The sequence below is a fragment of the Mytilus californianus genome, unplaced genomic scaffold, assembly GCF_021869535.1.
Source record: "Mytilus californianus isolate M0D057914Y unplaced genomic scaffold, xbMytCali1.0.p SCAF_4, whole genome shotgun sequence".
In the NCBI taxonomy this organism is placed as follows: Eukaryota; Metazoa; Mollusca; class Bivalvia; order Mytilida; family Mytilidae; genus Mytilus; species Mytilus californianus.
Window position 1 is genome coordinate 4,424,952 of NW_026262690.1, and position 27,342 is coordinate 4,452,293.

Consider the following 27,342-nt stretch of genomic DNA (forward strand, 5'->3'; position numbering starts at 1 on the left):
GCCACATAAAAATAACACGTCTCATGTCGTTTCATCTCAGCTTCTTGTATAATTCTACAACTAATCTTTTTTGTTTTTTAAACTAGTTCCCTGACTACTATTGTTAATTTTTGTGAAAGAGCATTTGACTATATTGGAATTAATAATTTTTATGAAAATTCATTCGACGTTTGATATAAATTTAGTGGTTGTAATGTCCTTTGAATTCCATTCACAGTCATGACTCTATACAACCCTTCCAAACATTCTCATCAAAAAGAAATTTTCACATTTTATCAAATTGTCTTTCGAAAAATGTATTGCAAATATATTCGTTGCACCTGATGGAAAACCTTCATCTGCAACGCACAAAATACATATGCCATATATAGTTACCTGAAGTGTAATAAGTTGATAAAATCTATCGATTTAATCCTTAACAATAGCTTTCAAAGTTTCGGCTATATAGAGTTTTGTAAGTATTCCTTTTGGAACCAAATGCACCCCTTGAATAGCAAAACTTGTTCCTTTGTTGTTGTGAATCACAGTTTATGGTTTAACATAAAAAATTTAATAGAAAATCTAAACTACTTACCGATACCATGATTACATTTTTCTCTTTTGAATAATTTCGATTTTTATAATTAGCTATACTGCAGAAATTTTTCGAAGGTAAATAACTTAAAGTAAATTTAATTTGACAAGATACAATTCACTTTTTTGCTTAGATATTCCAGTAACACTAAGGAAACTCGACTAGGATTAACTAGGATTTACGACAAATGAAACGATTTTTCGTTTCATATTGTTATTTCTTTCTTATCAAGACGGAAATGTTCCTTTCATCCTTGTCATGGTGTATATATTTCCCAACTTGTTGTTATGTCCATGTCTGACGTGACAAATTGAATTTTAAAGACCGTTATCTGTGTATCACTGTAAGACTTTGACTGTGATTTTGATACCGACAATTATTTCAAATTTTTTTACTAAATTCTTTCTTATATACAAGATTTGATTTGGTTTGGATGTTGCCTATAATTATTAAAATCATATTATCACATGCAAATATTTACAGTGATGTTGTTTATAGAGCTTGCAAATTTAATCACTTTTGTTTTTACTTTCTTTCGATACTTATATTTTGGCATTGCACAAGTTAATGATTTGCTCAGACTGCTTATGACATCTATATACAAAATCAGTTGGGGGTTGTACTGATTGATGATTAAGTCTAGAAAACATGGTATTTGTTCAAATTGAGCAAACTAGCTGCAGTAACTGCAACAACTCTTAAATAGATTCTTTGTTTCTTTTGTCCTGTTTTTTATGTAGTTGTTTGTACCCACTTACTGAGTCAATCACTTTCCTGTTTGTTTTGTTCACACATTGATATGATGGAATTTTATGCGACTGTCATATTAGTGAGAGATATGGATAGCTATTAAACCAGGTTTCATCCACCATTTTCTACATAAGGAAATGCCTGTACCAAGTCAGGAATATGACAGTTGTTTTCCATTCATTTGGTGTGTTTGAGCTTTTGCTTTTGCCATTTGATTAGAGACTTTCCTTTTTGAACTTTCCTTGGAGTTCGGTATTTTTTTGTTCTTTTACTTTTTCCAACTAACTGTTTGTTCAAATGTTTTGCTGTTACAACACTGTCTCAGGTTTTGGCTTTCAAACATGTTGATACCCACCACACATTTGTGTACACATCCCCAGCTAGAAGCCTGTAGTCCAGTGGTGCAAAATTGCTAACGCTTGCAATATGAGTCTATATTCTAGGATTCTAAATTTGGCATATATGGGGAAAATTGAGATATACTCGGCTTAAAAAAATATCAAATAAGTTGAACTGCTTTTGCTTACTAATGATAACCCCGATGTTAGTATATGGTAAACAGAAAGTTGAGGAGCCATCAATGTAAAACGCATTATAAGGTAAAACATAATCACATGAAGCTTGATACCAAATTTCTCTTAACTCTGATTTGTGGTTCTTTGAAAAATTGTGATAAAGCATTAATCTTGCTAGCAATTTCAGAAAACTCGGGTTTGTAGTGTCTTTTATCTGATGAGTATTTCCAACGTACTTTAGAAAGTCAGAGTAATTCTTCTACAGTCGAGCCACAAGAGTTTGGAAAAAAAGTTGTTTAACTTAGATGAATTTGTTTTTATAAATTCATTTATGCAACATTTTTGGGGTGTTATACCTGTCATGTTATTATAAGTGTATGCAAATCTGACTTAAAAACAAGACTAACTCTTACAGAAAATTCAGCTATTATTAAAACTGTAAATAATGAGATGTTTGGCAAACGCAAACCAAACACAGTCATTGTTTCATACTAAGCATATTACTATACATGGTGTATTAATGGACATTGTAGTATTTATCATGCTAGTTACATTGATTTTCTTTTGTTGATAAATGCACAGTTCTATCCGCATTAGAACTCTCTTTTGATGATTTTCGATTAGATAATTTTGAAAAGCCATACCGGTATGACAACGTAGATCGTAAAGTACACTTTCTGCAAACCCAAGATGTAAGTGGGATCGAAAGTGTTAGCTCGAATAAAAGGTAAAGCAAAATTGACCTTTTTTGCTTGGAACTTTCTATAGCCCTCAAAACTTAACACAATATATATTGAATTTTATACAAATTCTGTTGCTCTAGCTATATGTACTGGCATTGCGACGTTATTACAGCGGACAGAGTGCCTATCTGTTGCTCTAGCTATATGTACTGGCATTGCGACGTTATTACAACGACAGAGTGCCTATCTGTTGCTCTAGCTATATGTACTGGCATTGCGACGTTATTACAGCGGACAGAGTGCCTATCTGTTGCTATAGCTATATGTACTGGCATTGCGACGTTATTACAGCGGACAGAGTGCCTATCTGTTGCTCTAGCTATATGTACTGGCATTGCGACGTTATTACAGCGGACAGAGTGCCTATCTGTTGCTCTAGCTATATGTACTGGCATTGCGACGTTATTACAGCGGACAGAGTGCCTATCTGTTGCTCTAGCTATATGTACTGGCATTGCGATCTTCTCAGCCGATTTCAATGACGACCTAATGAATCCACGGCATTCCAAAATAAAGGACATTTTTACAAGATACGACATGTTTCAATTTGCAGAGGAACCTACCAGTTTTTGGTAAAATTCAGCTTCTATTAGCAATTTATTTTTAAGAAACGACTCAAACGCAATCGACTTGGTTCATGTCGGCCAACCTTTCCGTCCCGCTAAAATCATTAAACTCTTCCTGTCTATGTCACATTTAAAGTTTGTCCTGTTAGCATTTTTACTTTACTCCATGGTGATCCGAATATAGACAATAGAAATACTTTGTCATTGTTCAAGACCATATATATTTAAAACTAAAAGATTTACAGAAAAAATTCTTGTAGGCTAAACTTCAAGTCATTTAATGTTATGAATAAGTTTCTACATTGAGTGTTATTTCTATTTCATTTTTTTCTTTTTTTTTATATACAAACATACATGATTGTACATTGTTCTGTTCATTGAAATTAATTTTTTTTTTCATTCAATAGGAAAGAAATTTGTATGAGTGACTTTTCATATGTTTTCCAATGTGTTTATTTATTTGGACGGACAGACCATGGATGGACGTACAAAAGTCAAACATTATACACCTATACCTTCATTTGAGCAATCTTTATTTTGTGTTGCGTTTTTACATCCATCTCATCAACTTCTTTTACCGAATATTTATTGTATGTAAATCATAAGTTAGCGATAGTTAACAGTACATCTTTTACCCGGACGTAAGTTATATATTCATAGATAAACGATTACTTCTCCAAAATTAATATCAAACAATCAAGAGTCATAATTCAAATTATTGACAGTTGTATTTAATGATTGAGATCTTTTACACACAGGCTTTTAATGGACCTCAATCGTGACAATATCATGAATAATGAAAATATATACATAATTTTTACCTATAATGGTTTATTTTTTTACAAATTGTGACTTGGATGGAGAGTTGTCTCATTGGCACTCAAACCTCATCTTCTTATATCTATATATGTTTAAAGTGTGTGATAAGATTTTGAGAAAATAAGATGGGTTTTTATACCACGCTTCACTAAACGTCTTTTAATGACAATACCACTGAACTTATCGGAAGCAAATTGTTTGGCAGCAGGTTAAGAATTTTTGTTTTCTATTCGTTGTGTATTATCGTTTTTATAGGGCAAATTTGATGGATAAACTCAATAATTTTGTTGATTTTGCAATGCATACTGAAATTAAACTCTGTTTAGACTTGTAAAAAAGATCGATCTCTCCTGAGATCGATCTTAAAAAGACCGATCTCTCCTGAGATCGATCTTAAAAAGACCGATCTTTAGTCTAATGTAAACTAAATGAGGTCAGAATACATACATATTGTTTTTGCAATAACAACGGAAGTTAGTATTCGTATTTTGTTATTGGTAACCACAAAATTCATTTGGATATAAATTATATAACAGTTACACAATCCAATGAGGTACTAAAAATTATGTGCAGGTTTCATTGAAATCCTTTCCCCGTTTGAGAGAAATTGTGGATACAAAATGTCAACCCCTTGTGTAAAATCAAAATTTTGCTGTGGGACACTTGAAAAATTGATCAGATAAAAGAAGGACCATAATGTTAAAATTAAAAACAAAGGTTGAAATGAAAAATTTCATAATGAGAAAGTTCCCATCGGTTATATCGTAAATTAACTACTTAATAATTTCAAAAAAATACGTTATAACCGATAAATAATCGGAAATATCAACATTGCATTAATATTCAAAGACAATTCCTTAACCATCTTTATATATCGGTTTCTTTAATCATTTTGCAAAATGCAAGTTTTATCATATATGATTGACAGTTGATTTACTGTTAAGATGCCTCAATTAAGAATCAAAGCTTTGTAAATTCCTTTTCTTTGTCATATATTTTTGGTTCTTTGACACTTTCTGGTTGTGAGACCTTTATTTCTGTACTCTCTTTTCGAGGTTTATAAAATTTAGCTGCTAAGAATAAGAATATAAATCCCAAAACTTTTAAGCATATCCACCAAACCATTATACGAAGTCCTAAATCGGTTTTGTTATAAATCCAGCAAGATCCCTGCACTCCACATGTATCCTGCCATACATCACATGAACTGTCAATAATTGTTCCCAAAAATATAGGGCCAGGAGTGGTACCTGGAATGCATCAATCAATAAATTGTAAGATACTTTATCAAAATCAATTGTAGCAGAATTTTTATCATTATACAAATATGAGAGGAAAGTGTACCGATGTCAGTCGGAACAAGTTCATGTATATGAAAAACTATAGAAGTGAAATTTATTGCATGAATTTCCCGCAATTTGAAAGTAGATGCTACGCATGCATCATAGAGTTAGCATATGCAATATAACAGTGATTTGATTGTATAAAAAGAGGAACCAAGAGTTATCCAAAGTGATATACAAGTAAATTGTTCTGTAAAAACAAAAACAAAAATAGAAGGTTCTTTAAAATGACATATAACAGAGGATCGTTGCCCAGTTTGTCACATTCCAATGTCATTTATAAAAATTCTAAATCTTTCTTTTCTATTCTACTGGAAGAATCGACTGCTTTTAAGTTAATTGTAATATGTTTTTTCTCAACTTTTGTCCTCTGCTATTGATATTATAATAATTACCTAACAAACGAACAAGTAACAGCTGTAAACCAATAGCAGAAGATCTTTGGTCATGAGGAACGCATCTGTATAGATTAAGGAAAAAAAATATTACATCTCTGTGTGATAAAAACATTACATTTAATATGTATGATAACAAGTACACTTAATTAATTGCATTTCATAAAAACAATATTGTGATATAGCAGCCAATCTAATAACATTATATTGTTGAAAAAGAACGCGTTAGTACTCATATTCTACAATTAAAACTCTCGTAAACTACAAAACTTTTGAGAAGAGCTCCAATTAAACAAATATTGCCATGATCTGTAAATTATTAAATGAAATAAAAGGTATTAAATGAAATAAAAGGGTTCCTTGAACGTCTAATTGTAATACTGTCAATAGTATAATAGTTGTAGATACATTGCATACGGACAAACCTAACAAACGGAAGAATGAATAAACAGATTAACAAAATGAAACTTAATAAAAGAAAACAACGATCCATATATACAACACATTTAAATATGATTATATTCAAATAATTTCGTTCATCGGGTGTGTTGCTTACATTAAAGTTATTTAACAAATGGATAAAATGTGAAAGTTTTGGGGTATTTTTAAGTTTCGGTCGAAAGAAAGCATACAACACAATACAATACAATACAATACAAATATGTTTATTATAGTGCCATTGTGTTTGACAAAAATATGTACAATATTGAAATATTTAAATTAAATTACACCAGGCCCAATGGACCTATAAGTCACTTTAAATAGATACTAGTATTAATTCAGACTGACATCAGGAAATTTATATACATTTTAATTGTTTAAATATAAGTGTTGTCTTCGTAATGACTGTTCTAAGTATCGAGCTGTTTTTCGAAGATATTCAGACAATAACAAATTTAACTGAACACTGTTATTCAAATATTCAATACGGTTTCACTAAGTCCAGAGAATAATTTATTGCGTAGACCACTGTAAAATTGGTACCAGAAAGTGTAGTTCATTTTCAACGTGTCCGGAGTCACACATTCTGCAAATTCGTTGGTATTCTGACTCACCAACAAAACGTCCTGTTTCCAATCTTAGTGGGAGAATACCACATCTAAATTGTGCCAGTACCGATCTCTCACTACATTTTGAATTGAGTTTAATATACGATTCTGTTGAATATGTAGATTTAAAGGTTCTGTATGTACGCAGTTTTGGAGAGTTAGATAAATTTGAGTGCCATTTTGTTGCACATATATCCATAAGATTGTTTCTGACACTGTTAACATCACATTTTAGCATTTGTTGAAAGTTATTATCCATACCAACTGAAGACATTATTGTTCTTACACTAGATTACCAATTATTCGTACATAGTTCGTAGTCCCATAGCAACACCTTTTGACAAAGTCTTGTATTGTCCGTATCCATCAGTCGGTTTCAGTACCTTACCATATTACACCAGCGACGTTCTTTTGGAGGTAACCATCCAACATCTCCGTTGATAGCTAGCTTTGGAGCAAACTTATGAACTCCTAAAAAGTATCTAATGGCCTTGTTTTGAACAGTGTCGACACAATCAAAGTCTTTATAACCACACACTGAAGAACAGTAGTCGAGTATACACACAATACAAGAACTGTACAGTTTTTCATTAGTCTTTATGCCAAATTCTGTTAAACTGTGCATTTTCGATATAATAGCTCCGAGTGTTCTTCCATCAGCGGTAGAAAGATTTTCAGCGTTTGACGTATAGTTTTTTTTTCTCATTGAAAATAACTCCAAGGTATTTTTATTTGTCTGTAATTTGCAAAATATTTCCACCGATTTTGAACTGAAATTCACTCCGTTTTTTACGAGATGCTTTGAAATGTACAACTTTTGACTTGTCTGTATTTATTAAGACTCTCCATTGTTTGCACCAATCATGTAAAGTATCAAGTATCTTTTGCATATCACATTCATTTTCGGTCATCAAAACAATATCGTCCACATATAAAAGTAGAGACAATTTTGATTCTCCAATTGTACATCTTTAAATGGTTGTATCGTAGCTAATTACAGACGTGTTCCGTTTGTCGAGGTCACAATAACATCCGTTTGACAAGTTCAATTTCATGATGAGAAACTTCATGAACAAGAACCTTTTACCCTTCAACTTCTGTGTCAATCTCGGTTATGTTGGTCGGGTAAATTGATGCTATTTGTCAATTATTATTTGTCTTGCTTACTTGTAATGTGAACTAGGATAATGAGAATTGTTTTCCTCCAAACTAAGCTATTCAGCGTTTGGCTCCGCAGAGGAGCTTTAAATCATAAGTTCAGTAGAACATGTTCTGGTGAATTGTAATGATGAAAAAAGTAAAACAAAAAACAAAAAAAACTTTAATCTTTAAAATCTTGTTTGTTTTGGATACCTAAGCTTCACAAAATTCCGTAAAAACAACGGTACATTGCCGGATCATCTGCATGTTCTACAAAGGTCCATAAGATTGAAAACAATTATGTCCGCAGTGAAAGAGAGTCTACAGAAATACTGTGAAATTGTTTACTCGCGTAGCGGTGCTAACCAACTTCTGAATAATTTCAAATCTCGATTTTTCTCTGAAATTAATTCTATCAAAACTTTTGATTTTTCCCCATGTGAAATTGAAAAATCGTCTAAAAGAAATAATCCACAATGCTTTTCAATATAAAAATGGTAGCATACGCTATAAATTTATTACTTTGGGATACCATACGGCATATTTTGTTAATAGTGAACAAAAAAGTATAACATGCTTCACAAAGGAACCAGTGAGTATGCTGGAGTTTCCTATTGACAACATATTTGTTGAATTTGGAAGTAGACTTTTTCAACAAATTGTCGGCATTCCTATGAGAACGAACTGTGCACCTCTCCTTGCCGAACTCTTCTTATTTTCATATGAGCTGGAGTTCCTTCAGGCACTTGTCAAGAATTTGACATAAGCGGTCATCTCAGTACTCAGTATCTATGTCAAACGAGACGATTCTAATTTTGAAATTATCAATTTCACCCACATTAGTAGCAATATACTAACTTCACCTGCATATGGGATATACTATTCGGTATTCAAGAGCTTACAGCTGCTACTCAGACTTTATACAACGTCACCAGTGTCTGAGCAAAAAGTTGATGAACCAGGGTTATGTCAAAGAACATCGGAAGATACCAAGACCTTGATGATAAATATTCCGTATCAACTTCACAAATAATACATGATGGTCTTGAAGTATAGATTCTAGGTACTGACGTTGTTTATCATCTTAATTACGTGTTACAGTGTTCTTTCATCTGTCTTTGTAAATTATTTTACCTTTGCTGTTTAGTCCATGTTTGGTAATATCCTTATGGCGTGGCTCGGTACGTATACATCCCGCCATTGTGTGATTGTGCTATGGTCATTTTTTGTATTCTTGTTTTCATTTTTTCTTAAGTGCTTTGTTTTTTTGCCTATTTGCCATTTTGTTTTTCTATGAAGACATATTTGTTTGTTTCTATAGTGATTAAGATTATTACACAATGTTGACTGCTGTACCCCTATTTTTGACATTTTTACGTATTATGTCTGTTTGTTTTGCTCACACATTGTTGTCAATATAATGAAATTTTATGCGACTGTCATACAAGTGAGAGGTTTAGCTAGCTATAAAGCCAGGTTTAATCCACCATTTTCTACATAAGGAAATGCCAGTAGTAAGTCAGGAATATGATAGTTGTTTTCCATTCGTTTGATGTGTTTGAGCTTTGGATTTTGCAATTTGATAAGAGACTTTCCATTTTGAATTTTCCTTGGAGTTCGGTATTTTTGTTTTTTTACTTTTTAAAAATTGTTTTAGATATGATCTGTAAATTCATCAGTATGTTTTAAGGCAACAATTTCCTTACTTGGTTTGATAATTGAAATACACATAAAATAAAATGAAAATAAAATCTTTGATTAGAATAAATAATACCTGAATGTTGCTGTGACTATGGGTGACATGGTTGAAAATGTGAACCACATTATAAGGAATAATAATACACAAAACACATAAAACCAATTGCATTTGTCAGAACAGGAACCAGAAACTACCAAAATGGTGTTTTCATCTGGACTTATACAATCACAGTTCATATACGTCTGAAATAGATTGAAATGTATAAAGAAATTATATTCATGTATTAGTTTAATTGTAATATTTGAAAAGAAACTGACAGTTACATCATTTTGTTTTGTTTAGATTTACACCATGTTTTCTTCGAATAGTGTACTATATTTTGTGACATCCGACAAGGCAGAATTCTCGTCTATTCCATAACTAGAACTACTAAATTACACCACAATGAGCATTTTGTGGGTCGTTATTGGTTGTGTTGTATCGCATTTCTACATAAGAAAATGTATGTACCAAGTCAGGAATATGACAATTGTTATCCATTTGTTTGATGTGTTTGAGCTTTTGATTTTGCCATTTGATTAGGGACTTTCCTTTTTGAATTTTCCTCGGAGTTCAGTATTTTTGTGATTTTACTTTTTACAATATTTAAAATGAAAAAAATTGCTAAATAATTAAGCTTTATATAGTGAGGAAAACATAGTAAGTTATGAATCATATTTCCATTTGATTCTTTGATAAATTCTACTAAACACTAACATTCTTGATTTTATTGTTGTTACCTGATAACAAAATGTGTTAGTGTATCTATCTTAGATAACACTGACATATGTCATCTGCAAACAGTGTGTGTTATCAAAAGGAATATCTTGAATTAAGCGAACAATTATTATTATAATAATTGTAAAGTTTGTACAATTACCAACGTTGTGAAATATTTGTTTTTAAGACCTTATTTACTTAAAATTTGTTAAAGTTATCAAGAATGTTAGAAACAATTTCTAATTAATATATTTCACACTTCAGCTTATTGCAAAAGAATCATTTAAAATGTCTTAATTTACAGCGCTGAAATTGGGTTTTTTTTTGTCGTTTTCCTGAAAATTCTTCAACATAATTCCAAACTGTAATTCTGAGAATTGTTAAAATTTGGTACATTTTTCAGCATCTACTAACAACCTAAAAAAGAACATTCTTAACCAAAACAAAAATCTGCCAGAAGTAATTTAAGCTTTTCAGTTTTTTCTCAAAAAAAAAACAAATTTATCTAAAATTGTTAAATAACATTTTGATTATATGGAAAATTGTTGAATAAACCTTTAAGAAGGCTATTTTAGGTTTAACTTTCACGATGTTTTTTGAACGCTTAGTTTTTAAACCCGAGGGACACAAATTCAGGGAAATTGACCATACTTTTTTGTCTTTTTTCACTTAATGCTAGTGTAAACTAAGTAATTTTTACGGATACTTTTTTTAGCGTTTACCCATTTCAAGTCTACTCCTCGATGATTTATTTTCAAGATTCAAACTAAAAATGTTGATGTGTACTACTATTGCTTCAGTATTTATATGAAAGTGGTTCGAGTTAAAAATATTCGTGACGATTGTATATATTCGCGTTATTTTTCTTCTAGCTGAAGCCGTGTAATTGAATCGCTTGCGAAAATTATTTTGTTTACAGAATTCAAAGGGTGATTTCTGGGTCGTAATGTTATTGTGTAAGAAAATGAAAAAATTCCTACCTTCGTTCCATTTGTAATAATAGCTTCTGTACAACCTGCATGACACGGTGAAAAGTAAACTGTTTTGTTTTGATCACAAATTGGTTCAAACCCTGCTGTTGTGCAACCACAGTTATTATTACAGCCAGCAATCAAACTAGTTCCAATTTCTCTGAAAATAATAGTATATGTTAAGTTTTTCGTACCTAGTTTAAAAGATAAGCCTTATAACTTAACTTCAGGGAAATTATGTCTTATTATATTTACGTAATTTCGATAATGATTGCTTCTTTTTGATAACTTTACAATTTTTTTCCGTAGTATAATCACCTTAGATATTGTTAACGCAATAGTATTTATATGACAAGTCGGAAAGAAAAACTAACACTTTGTAGTCTGTTGACACTCCAGCAAGTGGTTGACTCGGACAACTTGCCAAAAATGATGGTCCAAGTAAAGCTGCGAGTCCAATACTAATGCAACAAAAGTATATAATTCCACGAAGCTTCAGATTTAGCTTCTTAACCATATATCCACCGAATATCATTCCACCACCAGATCCAGGTATTGTTATAGCACCTGTCATAAAACAATGAAATAATAAAAAGATTTTTGTTGGGGACGGTATGTTTACCTCAACAACGTTTTTTTTATTTTTTTATTTTTTTTTTATGTTGTTCTGTTTTTAGTTCATTGACGTTATACCATGTGTTCGTTTATTCATACGTTAACATAAAACATTATGTAGGGCAACACAAGCAGTATTATAATATTAATATTACAATAAACCTGTGTTGCATTTAAGTATACATCTATATCTCTCAATCATTTTGCGAAAATAAGTTGAACCTTTAAAAAGACGCGATTTTCAGATCTTGCAATAAGCAGTCGGATAGTTTCAGCTGTATATGTTATCGAATCGTAATGATACAATTGTTTGTAAAGGTCTTTTTCTGTTGAATAAGTAGTTCATTGTGTAATACACAGATCTAACAATATTAAAATAAATGCGTAATAGCCCTCCGAAAGAAGCTGATCTATCTATTATTATCTTTTTACCTTCAGTTTATTTACTGGAGCTTACTCGGTCATTTCAAAGTATATATGTATTTCCCATAATTAGTATTCTCATTTGGAATTACCCATAATAGTTCCTGCAGTAGCTAGGTCAACATTGAAAAATTCTTGTATTATTTTTGATCCGAACGTAGCAGTGCCACCAATAAGCAAAGTCTCACACACACTGCCCAAACAAATGAGAACATATGTTGGATTCTTTATCTAAAAGACAATAACAATTCCTTTCGAAAAATAAAATATATCTTTCGGTCATGGTGAGAATAGGATACGCATTTCTGATATATGTCAGTGTTGAACGATCTTCGGTTAAAACAATGTCATCTTTTTATTGGGTTTCTTGAGGAAAAACATGTTCGGCAAAAAAAATCATACATGTGGCGAAATTATTAATAATACTATAATTTGCATCATTATAGTTTTATTTCTAAATAATTTAATTTTGGATGTAACGCGTCTTCTGATTGGCTGACGTTGTTTTGTTTATCAGCTCATAGACATAATTTTGTCATGTGACCGTGACGTCATCAACGTTTTTTTAATGGTTTACTCCGGTTTAAAATGGAATTTAGAATTAAATGTAATATTTTTTCTGTCTATTCGAAATAACATAAAAAATGTGGTGCACACTTTAAAATAACCCGCTACGCGGGTTATTCAGTGTGCACCACATTTTTTATGTTATTTCTTCATAGACAGAAAAATATTACAGTCATTCCTTAAATAAAATTGTTCATAATTCATTCGAATTCTATTATTTAGTCAATAGAAAACATGCTTCAAATAAGTTATTGACGAGAAAACCTAATGACGAGAGTTGCGTTCATAGATCATTTTAATCAATAAATTCGTTATCTTGTTAATGTGTATCAATATAAAAATCACACAATAATAAAATGAGGAAAAAAGTTGAATTGCATATACCTGAATTTTTACAATAAAAATAAGTTAAGCTTGTATGGTTGGTGGACCATAAAATAAATATTCTAATCGAATTCATTACAAGCCAATCAAATCATTCCACAGGTTCGTAAAGATTTTAGAAGCTAATAAAGAGTTTAGAGTTAATATAACAAACAAGCAAATCAACAAGAATTACACAGTCAAATAGTGCAACTGTAAAAGACAATTTCGATGTATATGTGTGTTTGTTTGTATGAATTATAAATTATCATGGTTGCAATAGTTTTCTTACTTCGGTACTGGCATGAAAATACGGATTTTGTTTTATTAAAATTGCTGTTACAAAATGTTGGAAATTATTTTAAATAAGGAATATATCTCCCTCATGCAAAGCTCTTTTGTCCTTTTTGGTTTATAGCTCGTCATCTCTTTAATAAGCTTTGGATTTTCAAATATTTTGGCCTCGATCATCACTGAAGAAACATTGATTGTCGAAATGCGCATCTGGTGCAGAAAAATTGGTACCGTTTATGTTATTGTAAGACCTTATTATAAGCAAAAATATTTCTAATAGAAAGTAATAACTGTAAACACTTAAAAGACATTTATGTCAAAAGTTTGAATCCTCAAGATTAATCAATAATATTTCCGAATTCAAATCTTACCAAAAGTAGGAATGATCGAGGAAAATCTTTCCAGTTTTTACCAAATGATGCTTGTGCAGTGATTTCTTCCGCATCATTATCGTACGCTTCAGACTTTCTTTGCTTCTGGAGCTCTTCATAACCTTGTCAATATTAAAAAAACAAAACATGATGAAAAGTCATTTTTAATATCCTATTATCTACACCATGCCCTGCTTTTCAGTAGTCATATCGCATTTCCAAATAGCAATATGAGTCGTTGAAGAAAAGAAATAATGATTCATTATAACATTTTGTTTTACCAAATACGCTTATCACAACCGGTGTCTTCGTAGTTCTAGTCAATGCAAATGTACAAAACATTTGTTTTAAGTTTATGATTCAATGTTCAGAAAGACATTTAATACATTTTTTGTCTTTCTTATGCACCTACTAGTGTAGCTCGATACTCTTTCTAAGAAAGCTCCTGATTGGTTGCCTTCATCCACTTCTTCGACCGGTTTTTTGTTTCGATGTTTTCCCATAAATGCCAGTGAATTTAGTCGTTCGTCTTTTGAATTAAGTTTATCTTTTTGTATAGTTGGTATTTCCTATTAGATTTGCTGATAAGTACGTTTTGCCTAACTTGTGCAAGAAAAAATATCAATAAAACATATGTAATCATTTGATTTTCGTGCGTTCAGCGCGTTTTTTTTTTGTGGAATTACCTTCAAATTATACGCTTGTGAAGTCTGGAAAGTCAGAATTATGAATTAAGAGTATAAAGCCAAATTTTACTAAAAAGAACAGACAAAGCTGTGCAAAGTAAATTTTTCCTTTGGGAATTGCAATCTTAGTTTTTAGAAAAATTCCATTGTTCTTTGAAAAGGAAAATGTAGACAAAAATGTTTATTCATCTCAAGTAGATAGCGAACGACTTGTTACTGAGCGGATGGTGTATTTGATGTCTGTCGATATGTGTTAAAGTAGTGTAGAAAATTTGTAAATACTCTTTAATATCTTAACTACAGCTATAAAAAAATAAGCATTTACCTGGAAGATGTCGAGGATACCCAAGTATTGGAAAAGCAACTAAAATAAATGCTGGAACAGCTATTATGATTCCAATCCACCATGCTCCTACCCATTGCGGATCTGATGATTTCAGTGGTAAGCTGAAATAATTGAACATTCATATTGCTCTTCCTTGATTAATGATTAACTTGATTCAATCAAGTTTAAAGATACCCAGGGTAAACATGAACTAGAGATATTTTTAACACATGCGAAGGCACATGAGTCAAAAAATTCCAAAGATACCAAGAAGGAACACAAATCAAAATATTCCGAAGATACCAAGAAGGCACGTGAACCAAAATATTTTGAAAATACCCAGAAGGCACGTGAATCAAAATATTTTGAAGATACCAAGAAGGCACGTGAATAAAAATATTATGAAGATGCCAAGGAAGAACGTGTATCAAAATGTTTTGAAGATACAAAGAAAGAACATAAAAATACTTAGGAAAAACATAAATCCTTTCTAAGATACTTACGAGAAACACAAATGCTTAAAGTTTGAAGATACTAACGGGGACATAAATCAAAAACATTTGAGGATACCTAGGAAGAACATTAATAAAACAAAGTCTGAAGATGCATAGGAAAAACATAAAGCATAACAATTTGAAGATACCTAGAGGGATCCCGAATCAGACAAGTCTGAAGTTACAAAGGAGGAACAATCAGACAAGTATGAAGATATAAAGGAGGACCATAAATATGAAAGTTTGAATATCTAGGGGGATTATGAATCATACAAGTCTGAATATACGAAGGAGGACCACTAATCAGAAAAGTTTGAAAATACCTAGAGGGATCATGAATCAGACAAGTCTGAAGATACGAAGGAGGAAAAAAGTTTGAAGATACCTAGCTAGAGGTATCATGAATCAGACAAATCAGGAGGACCATAAATAAAAAAAAGTTTGAAGATACCTAGAGGGAGATGACCAAGAAGACCTCAGGCCATTGTGTCATACTCATCCTGTACAACTATACAACAACGGAGAATGACCTAAAGTCATTCTGTAAATTTATCTTGTTAGTGGTAAACAAAAATTTTTGACATTCGTGAATTAATGTGTTGTTCGTTCACTCGTTAAATATTTTTCTTTGATAAGTTATTTTATCAAACCTCGGGTAAATAAGTGACGTTATGATTGGTTTTAGGCTGTCACGTAGTGACCCTATGGATCCGTAAGGGGTCAGTAGATTTCATATGGGGTTTATGACGTCACGTCCACTGTTAATGGTGACGTCATTTTTTAATGGTATTGAATGTCATTGATTGTTTTTGAACAAAACTTGGCAGGAATCGTCCTTCGGCCCACCCCCTATGGATTTTACTTACCCTCTATGGATCCGTAGGGTGTCATTAGCAAAAATTTAACTTATACTATAAGTCTCTTTATAAAACAGAAAACAATAATTTTCTAACACTTTAATTCAATTCTTATTTTTTAGAACCTCAACTCAAACACAGATACTTATGTTTTCATTGTACGAGGTCATGATTTTCTCGTATTGATTATGACATTTTTACGCTAAGTTCGCTCTGAGATGTTCTGATTGATGTTTAGTTCTGGGGGCAGGATTTATTTATCGATTGAAATATGACTATGAACTAGCTCTCAGTAACAGTGAATACTTTAAGTTTGGTTATTTGTGTTTTTTTATTATTCTTAATCTTCTGTCGACCGATTACATAATTAGCCCGTCAGTCATACATTTTCAATTGTCCACTAAAGACGCTTGTGTGCACAACAAAGTTACTTACTTTGCTACGTCAAGTTTGTCTACGTCAACAAAGACGTTTAGAACATTACCTCCTACAATGTAACCTATGGCAACCCCAACTGCAGCCGAGCAAAAAGTTAAACCTGAAAATAAAAACATACAGAATATTGTCATTTTTTTATGAATCTTTCATTGTATCTCGCTGCCTAATCAAAATGTATATGTTAGAGAAAGCTCTTGTGTTCCGGATAAGGTCACTTTCAAATTATTTCATATCATCATTTCTAAAGTCCAATTTTACATAACTTAAAACAAGAAAGCCATTTCAGTTCTAAAAATACTTTGTGTAAGCAATCTGTTTTATGTCTTAAAACGCTGAGAATAAATAAAAGGAAAATTCATAACATTATTATTCATTTTTTTTCAGATCGTAAGTATATTTATTCATCAAACAATAATATTTATCTTACCTATATAAAATGATGTTAATTTCTGTTTACAGTTCTCGTCTATATAACTAAGCCCAATAGTAAACATGGGAACAGCACCTATTCCTAAGAACATTTGCCCAACAATAAACAAGGCATAATAAGCTTTGAAGTATTCTTTGATGTCATCAACGTCCGAGGAACATGAAGACGTTGTATTTCCTATGCTGCAAAGGTTGTCACTCCCATTTTTAGAAGAATCTAGTGAAATATGGAAAATAAAATACTGTAGCTCCTTCATTTCAATATTTGTTACCTTATCATGGTGAAATCGTAGAAATGAAACATATCTTAAATTTACTTTAATCACTTGTATATTAATATTGACTATTCAGCTTGATCTTTTCCTCAATATTGACACAGATGGACGACTTCACACTAAAATCTATGACAAACGGGACGATTTCAACTTCCCAATTATCAATTTTCCATTTCTCAGATATAACATACTCTCTGCCCCATCGTATGGTGTTTACATATCTCATTTGATACGTTATGCTCGTGCATGTTCACACTATACGGACTTCATATACAGGAGTGTGCTCCTTACGCAGAAACTGCTCCAACAGAGTTATGAGGAGGAAAGATTAAAAATGACACTCCGTAAATTTTATGGACACCATCACGAATTGGTTGATCTATACGATGTGTCTGTGTCTGTGTCTAAACTAACTAACAACATTTTTACCACGTCTTAGATTGTGGTTTACCATCTACGTCGTCTGGTCTGCTAAGTGCCGAACGTGACCTGTTCCAGAATATGACTGTTTTGTCGAGTGTGAATTCGAATTGCTATTAGACGTGTCTCGGTATTTATACATCCAACATCATGTATTTAGTTATGATGTGTCTTTTGTAAGTCTGGTTGATTATTGTGTTATGTCTTATCGTTTGTGGTTTGAATTCTATTTTTATTTTCGATATGTATGTAAAAGTAAAGATAATTAATCAGCTAGTTCATTTATATGATTTTTAGTTTAAAGCAACTATATGCACAGGATTTATTTGTTTTTACACAGTTTTGATTTAGAAGAAAAACCGACATGGTTAGAAAATACAAATAATTACACCATTACTAACACAATTCTATATTAATATTCTTGTAATGGTTAGAAAATACATAAAATTACACCATTACAAACTTAATCCCAATTTTATATTCTATTTTTAGAAATTTACCTGTGACGTCACTTTTTGTGGCGTTGATACATTCGTGTGACGCACAGTTCATAATTCTATTGTGGTGTAATGGTGTACTGTCGTAAATTAATCAAAGGTGTCCGTTGTTATTCTGTGGTTTAAATGTTGTAATGTACTATAATTATATCATTTATTTATGTATTTCACTGTCCTGAGTGTTCTTTCGTTTATTTGTACTGTATTCCTGTTTTCATTTTAGCGGTATTTTTAACATTGCCATATAAGTGGGAGGTTTGGCTAGCCATAAAACCAGGTTCAACCCACCATTTTTTCTTAAAATGTCCTATACCAAGTCAGGAATATGGCAGTTTTTATAAAATAGTTTGTTTTTATGAATGTTGGCGTTTGTTTTGTAGCATAGCAGTTCAGTGTTTCTGTTGTTCCGTTGTTTTCCTCTTATAGTTGATGTGTTTCACTTGGTTTTGGTTTGTGACCCGGATTTGTTTTCGCTTAATCGATTTATGACTATTGAACAGCGGTATACTACTGTTGCCTTTATTTAATTAGTTGAGTGCATGACTTCTGTTTTCAGAGAACTTTCTGATATATGTGCTACATTCCATTGAGTGTTATACAAACCTGATGACTTCAACAACAAAAACAGCTTGTTTTCGTGATTTATAATCATTGAAAGTCCTTCCTTGGCATCTAAATTCATTCAAGTTCCTGTCGTGTCTTTACGGGAAGATGTTTTTAAAACTATTGATATCGCTCAACTATCGAGGTCTCTTTTGTATAAGCTCTGTGTATAAACAAACAAGAAATCAGCTTAGATCTAGTGAAGCGTGAGAATTATTCATACCTGATATTGTGTAAGCATACTTTTCTCCTATAAACTGAGGAAGCGAAAATACAAGACAACCAAACGCCATTAATAAGATTCCAGCCCCTATCAGTTTAGGTTTATGACGTCTCTCTCCGAAGTAACCGACAAAGATTAATAGTACGAAAGCTCCAAAATCATTGGCACTGGCAATAATGGCGGATTTGGAACTAGACAGTTCATAGCGTTTTTCTAGAGCTGGTATAATTACATTCACCACGCCATTTACAATAAATCCCTCGAAAAAGTTGAAAATGCATTGCCAGAAAACGTGCCATCGGATTGAATTCAGCCACTGTATACAACTGAATAAGAAAAAAGAACATAGTCATGTATGAAGTAGACAGAAGATACCATAATGACAATAAAAAATCTTAATTACAATAAAAACAGACAACATCGTGGTCTAAACGAAAAACATCAAAAAGACAAACAACAGTCTACAAAACACTACATAGAAAACTAATAAAAAAAGCAACACGAACCGCAACGGGGGTGATCTCAGGTGCTCCGGAAGGGTAAGCAGATTGTAAGTGTGTTCCACCAAAGATAAAATAATTGATTAATGTAAGTTAAGTAAAATATGTTAAATTATAAAATAAGGACTAGATAAACATTTTGTAAGAAAAAGATCAGATACAAGATACTATAAAATGCCAAACACCCATCGCTAGACAGAATAATTATCTGTCTTTCATATTTGTTTTTCGTTTTATTGTTCTATCATAAGTAAGACCTTTGTTTTTCGCTTGAAATACATTTTGTCATTTCGGGTCCTTTTATAGCCTATTATATGGTATGGGTTTTGCTCGTTGTTGAAAGCCGTTATGGTGACCTGTCTACGTCATTTGGTCCCTGGTGGATAGTTGTCTCATTGGCAATGATACTTTAGTATCTTCTTATTTTCATAACAAACAATATTTTGAATTAATAAACATAACAACAATAAAACTTTGATTAACGATCATCATGAAAAAAATCAATGCACTGAAGAAAAATGAAAATATAAATATAATGGTCTAACCTACAATAGATATTAATGAAAGAAAATGTCTATACTTAACGCTGAAAATGGTTAACGCTCTTAATCACATATTGGATAAAAGTGTTTGATCAGCTTTACTGAATACTATATAAACAAAGATAATTACCCCGATTTCATTGGCCCACACCCATAGCGGCGGTCTTCATTTTGATCGGCGACCATTCTCGATGACACAGGCAGAAGTACCTGTAACAACTAGCCAGTATGTATAACAAGTCCTTCTTATCTATGAGTTAATTTCAACGTTATGAACAAGTTCAATACAAATAGGTTTAATGAATACAATTACACATGTTTGACCTAAACCATATTATATGGATTCATAATAAGTTTAACTTCATATCCCACATCATATTCAAAGATCTAAATCGCGAAGTTAATATTTTTTTCTTTGATACATCTGATTACATTGGTTAAAAACAGTTACGTGACTGAAAAACAATTGAGACATTGAAAAAAAATAGAAAAAAGAGTGTAACAATCCTAGTATCACCCTATCGATATGGCATTTAGAAAGTGACAACCGTATCATCACCCTTTAAATATGGCATTAAGAAAGTGACAACCCTGTTATTACTCTATAAATAGGGCATTAAGAAAGTGACAACCGTATTATTACCCTAAAGTTATGGCATTAAGAGAGTGACAACCCTATTATCACCCTATAAATATGGCATTAAGAAAGTGACAACCGTATTATTACCCTATAGATATGGCATTAAGAAAGTGACAACCCTATTATCACTCTATTAATATAGCATTAAGAGAGTGATAGCCGTATTTTCACCCTATAGATATGGCATTAAGAGAGTGACAACCGTATTATCACCCTATAGATATGACATTAAGAGAGTAACAACCCTATTATTACCCTATAGATACGGCATTAAGAGAGTGACAACCGTATCGTTACTCTTAAAAATGGCGTTAAGAAATTTACAACCGTATTATTACCCCATAAATATGGCATTAAGAGAGTGATAACCGTATTATTCTATGAATATGGCATTAAAAGAGTGACAACAGTACAATCCCCTTCTATATTTCTTGTCAAGAGAGTGACAACCCTAATCTTACCCTGTTAATATGGTGTTTAGGCTTCAGAGGTAATAACCCTAGTATCACCCTCTAAACATGATGTCAATGGAATAGTAACCCTATTTTGACTTCTCAACAAAATTAACTGACCACTACACATGACACACTACTGAATGAGCAAATGCGACCAATATCCATAGCAATGATTTCTGATAATTTTATATTACACATACACAATTAAATGGATTGTTTTAATCGTCCGAGTTATAATTATTATTTATTACAATTTTTGAACAGTAAATGTAAACAAAATATAATGAAACCGTTACGACCCTCATTGTTTGTAGACGCTCAATGATAAACCCATCGGGACACTACCATCCTCGGATAAACCATTCTTATTGTCTTAAATTTATAATGTACAACTTATTGTAAATTTTATACGAAATATTGGGGTTATTTTAGCATCTCATTCTATGCGTATTAAGCTATTTGTATTACAATATTTTGGATTGACCCTGGAATACAAGTCTGATAAAAACCTTGGTAAAGTTAGATATGGCATTTACATTTGTTTGAAGTCCATATAAATCGTAACACTAAACATTAAAGGCAATTTAATCCCGAATATGCACATTTTATTAGAGGTAGTGATCAGGTACATATCAAAACAGATTGTGTTACACCAAACACTATAGGAGGTTATGTTAGATATAAAATTAATATGCGCGAACCATATGGGTATATCTAATTCTAATGATAGATTCTTTTTTTATTTATATTTCTTAGCCTACCTCTTCCTGTTTAGTCTTATCCATTTTTTCAATTTTATTGTTTATAATTACATCAAGATCGCACACAAATAGATAAAAATTTGTCTAAAGGTTCACATATGAATGTGTTATCTTCTTTGTCTGTTCTAATCTCAATCTTTGAGATAACCATTTATCAGAATGGTCTCGACTTATCACTGAATATGTCATTTATTTTTCACTATTATCTATGTATGTTTTTGTTTATGAAATTCTAGAAGCACTAGTGGTGCATTTGTCGATTTTTAAAATTACTTTTTTCTTTATTTTCATATTCATTTTTGTTCCAAAAATTCACCTGATATATATTGTTGCATCAAATGAAAATCTTATTCAAATCCCATGAGACATGTGTTCATCTTATTGGCATTGTATGGTTTGGGGAAGGGGCATTAAAAATAAAGTTGTATTTCATTTTGAAAATGGAGATTAAGCTGTTTTTGCAAATGTAGGGTAAAAATTTTATTAATGTACTTTTAAAATTCCATAGGCTCTTGTGGAGAGTTGTCCCATTGGCATTCATACCACATCTTCTTATTTTTTTATTGGTTGCAGGGTTTGTTGCTCGTGCTGTGAAGATGCATTAGAATGTGCCCCCGTGCCTGTGGTGTATGCCCTTATATTTTATAGTTAGGATTTTTTACTAGTGAGAGAGCTGTCTACGTCTTCTATTATATTTATGTTCTATCTCTTTATATTTATTACTGTGCTTTGCCCCCTTCACGTGTCTGTTGTGACGTTTTGGATTTCCATGAACGTAATCTATGCACTACGGATAAATTATTGCGTCAAGGATTTCGTTACCACAAATTACTTAAAACATTTATTAAATTCTTTCATAAATACAGAGATTTAGTTTGGAAGTTTGGCTGTACCCGTAGAAAACTTATACAAACGGGATAGCACATCCTTATTTTACCGTGATGTAGTTTACCGAGCCGTAAACTTAGACACAATCCAGGTAAACTTATCGACCCTCTAAATATTTTTTTCTAAAAGGTTACCAATTCAAAACTGATATGAGATATGAGATTATTGTTTTTTATCGGTATAAATATTGATTTTGTTATCAATAAATTGAAACCCAACTAAATATGATTGTTCTACACTTATGTACATTTACGAGCCAACAAGATGTCCATTACCTAAACATAACAGTATGATAGACAAAACAAAAGTGAAAAAAAAACATATCAAAAAGAGGCAGAAGATACCAAGGGTTCATTCAAAACTCATCAGTCCAAGAAAAACTGACAACGCCATGCAGAAAAAAAAACCAAAAAGACGAACAAATCGTTCTTGCTCCGGAAGGGTTAGCAGTTCCTGTTCCACATGTGAAACCCGTCATGCAAAGAAACAACTACCGAAGACAAATATACAGAATAATTTAATATCTTTTGACAATGAATAAATGTTAAAAATTGATGCCGAAATTTTGGCCTCTATCCGTCATAATATTTCAATAATTTCCATAACGCATTGATTTTGCGTTAAGTAGAAGATAGTGAGGGAATGCAATGTTAAAATGCTATTGGGGTGTCACATTGCCAAGACTCAAATATTAAGGCTTCACAGAAAAGAGAAAAAAAATCAAAATCCATGTGTAGGAAAGTTCCTGCGTATTACGCATATGTCTGTAAGTCAATACTTTATTCCAGAATCTGTGATTTCTGATTACAATGATGATTTTTAAACGAGGGTTCCTGGTGGAAAGCTCCAGCCAAACTATCAAAAATTTAACGGACGCAATCATTATTTGATTGATCTGTAAGGAATATTTGTGTTACATGCATGTGACTAATATATATTTCAATAGTTGTAGCTACAATCTCGTCCTCTTTTCCTCGATTTTGACATTAAGTATTTCAATTATCACTGAATGCATAGCAAAAGGCTGGAATAAGTGGAAAAGAAGCTACTCCACCTTCCGGAGCAAATTAGGTCAACTCGGTTTGTGATTGGGTTCGTGTTGTTCAGTCTAGTTTTCTGTGAAGCGTTTATTGGACTTTTGCTTCTCTTTTAGTCGTTTTTCTGTTTGACCATGGTTTTGTCCATTTTCCTTCGACTGGTGTTTTGTAGGTTGACAACTTGGTATTTTCTCCCTCTTTTTATTAAATGTCGGGTTTTAATTAGAGACGTATAATATGGGACTACATGTATCTATATCGGTTTAAATCATGCAAATTTATTGGCTACTATTTTTTCTTCTAATTCGCTGTTTCAAATCTACTACAAAATGGGTTATGTTTTCAAAATCGTACTCCAAAACCTTGTGATTTGTTAATAATCCCATAAACAAAGAAAATTCAACCAATGACTGGCCGTTATTTTCATTTAGGGGTACAAACAATGAAGTTACCCATAGTCCTGTATATTCTGCATCGTAGTTCTATTAACTTTCTCAGACAGTCATTCTATTTAACTGGATTTTGTTTCGTATATAAACATTCTTGATAAGATTACAACTTTTACTGTGCTATCTGTCTAAATGCGACTGATTACGTCCTTTTTGTTCACATATTTTTCCTGTGGTCTTTATCATATGGATAGGTGTCTCATTGGCAATCTACTTTGGTATCTCTTTTTCTTCATATCTTAAACCGAATTATTTTTATGACATTATAGAAATAAGGAGATGAGGTATGATTGCCAATGAGACAACTACCCACCCAAGTTCAAATGAAGTACATGTAAGCAGGGGCGGATCCAGGATTATGGAAAGGGGGGCGTTGTATGAAAGTTGGCCGAGCGGAGCGAGGCGAAAATTTTTTTGGACCTTTTTTGGGCTAAAAAACATAAAATAAGTGTAAAATGCATTTTATAGTTAACGTGTAGGGGTTGGACATTTTTGGTGCCGTATTCTCTCCATTAGTTGTCTATTATAAAATGATTGGATGGATCCAAAGCTATGTACTAATTAATATATTTGATGTGGGATTTGTCAGTAAAAAATGGACATGGAAAATTCTCGTTTGTTGTATGGTTAGTTAGCATAACCTCACAGATTTCTTGTTGTAAACAAGATATACGGCTAATCAATGAAATTTACAATACGACCGACACGAAGAAAGACAAACAAGCAATTTTTATCAAAATGTTTGGTTGAAATGATTCAACCAACAAGGGAAGTGAGGGGTTCCAAATCAACCAAAGGCTACGAATGAGTCGGAAATGACAATGAAGTTGTGAATGACTGTCGACATATGGAGACGTATAGGCCACACCCAGCAGGCAGGTTGCAGTCGGGCCTTGAAAAAGTATTCAGTATATCAGTTCGGCGAAACAGACATTCCGGTCAGATATGGGATTCACATGCAACCTCCCCCCCCCCCCCCCCCCCCCCAAAAAAAAAAAATTACGCCCGTTTTTTATTCATCATGTTCATTTAATGCTAAATAATTTTGTTGAAAATATTTTTTTCTAATAGCAAAAAAGTGGACAAGATTATTGTTTTCAATCCAGATACGGCCAGAATTGTTGTTTAAGGCAAAAGTCAGGGTCAGAATTTTTTCTCTAAAATATCTCAGACTAACCCCTCAAATCAAATGGTCCGTACCATAGACTTTAAATCTATATCTAGAGCTTACTGACTGGGGATCACTATTCAGCAATGTTATTAATGGGCTGGGGCGTGTGGGGTTAAACATGTTTTCGTAGGTAAATAATATTGCTGTGGAACTTTTTTTTTCATGAGAGTGTAATAGAGTATTACTTTCTGTTGGGTGGAATTGTGAAATAGAAGTCAATAGTTCTTGCTCAATACTTTGTCGCTTTGAAGGCGTCATGCTTGTCATCCTCAGCCTAAGCAATGTGTTACTGTAATTTGAATTTCAAAATGACTGAGTGACGTTTTTTTCGACGTGCTGGTCAATTTCACCGTAGCGAATCACATGACTTTGACATAATCAATAATATATTACAGTAAATACGAGCGAAAAATATCTTTATAAGTAAAGAATTGTCGCATAAAAACTAAATATACGGGAAATGGCATAGTTCGCGAAGTCTAGTCTGATCAATCATTTTACAAAAAAAAAAAAAAAAAGTGCAAGCAAAGGGGGGGGGGGGGGGCGTACGCCCTCTACGCCCCCCTCTGGATCCGCCACTGGACTAAGCTATCTATAGCAAAAATAGGAAATAACAAGTATACAAAGTATTAACTCAAAATAACAATACTAAATCTTACTGCTACTTACCTTGATAAATATATAAACACATTAAAATAATACGTGCTTTTATGATGCTCTGTCCTATAAAAATGTTGACTTTGTCGATGGAGTACCTTCCAAAACAAACATGTGTTATAAAGGACCGCTTCATTAATTCCAATACCTGTACATATACTTATATTACAGAGTGACATTATAAGGTATATCTTGACCTTTGGCAAAAATGGCCGTTTTTACAACATAAAATCTATTCTGATCACAACAAAATCTATGCAACTTAAATATGATAACATTCCAACGCATGGCAGGACATAGATTTGAAAAAAATGCATTTTGAATTTCATAAAATTCATAAATTGTTTAAGGTAGATAGAACTTGCCATGCTGATAAATTTTGCATTTTTACGTTTAACCTACCTCTTATAGTTTTCACTCCATAAAGGGTCTTCAGATTTTTCTGAAATTGTTTAAGGTAGATAGAACTTGCCGTGCTGATAAATTTTGCATTTTCACTTTTAACCTAGCTCCAATGGCCAATAAATGCCAAAACAGTTAAAAATCAGCATTACAGGGGCAATAACTCCAAAACATGTGGACATACTTTTCTAACATTTTCAGGGTAGATAGAGCTTGTTGTGCCTTCCAATTTAACCTAGTCAGTTTTTTAATAATTGCTATAGTTTTCATATAGAGATATAAGCCCAAACTGTAGTTTGACCCCTATGTTCTATTTTTATCCACACCGGTTGATCAACCTGGACGAAAATCACTCACTTTATAGCTGACATCATATAGATGTAGTCCATATAGATGCAGACAAACTTTGAGCAGTTGCAGAGAAGATATTTTAAAAACAGTTTACATTTTTTAATATTTGCTGTTTATAGTTCGTCTTGAATGACCTTCATGATATTAGCTAATCAAAGTGCTTGTTAGCATTGGAGGGTAAAGATTGCATTCATTTTGCAGTGGAAACTAAAAATAAAACATTGCATTGTCTTAGTGAGCTACCATTTGATTTTTATGGGGGGCTAGGATGAAATTTGAAAAAAAT

At 32.3% G+C, this 27,342-nt stretch overlaps 1 protein-coding gene and 1 long non-coding RNA gene across 4 annotated transcripts in view; one reads left to right on the forward strand and one right to left on the reverse strand.

Moving 5' to 3' along the window:
* Positions 1-27,342, forward strand: part of LOC127739421 (uncharacterized) — a 143,580-nt gene that overhangs the window by 63,346 nt on the left and 52,892 nt on the right. The gene's annotated exons all lie outside the window — the stretch shown is intronic.
* LOC127739409 (solute carrier organic anion transporter family member 4A1-like) lies at positions 4,442-20,452 on the reverse strand. The gene is made up of 12 exons (XM_052251170.1): positions 20,376-20,452; positions 19,204-19,529; positions 17,184-17,402; positions 16,754-16,856; positions 14,968-15,089; positions 13,957-14,078; positions 12,454-12,592; positions 11,698-11,890; positions 11,333-11,483; positions 9,669-9,835; positions 5,706-5,770; positions 4,442-5,217 (listed from the first exon to the last, which is right to left on the reverse strand). Exons 1-12 carry the CDS (start codon positions 20,429-20,431, stop codon positions 4,928-4,930), a joined length of 1,953 nt encoding a protein of 650 aa, XP_052107130.1. The 5' UTR covers positions 20,432-20,452; the 3' UTR covers positions 4,442-4,927.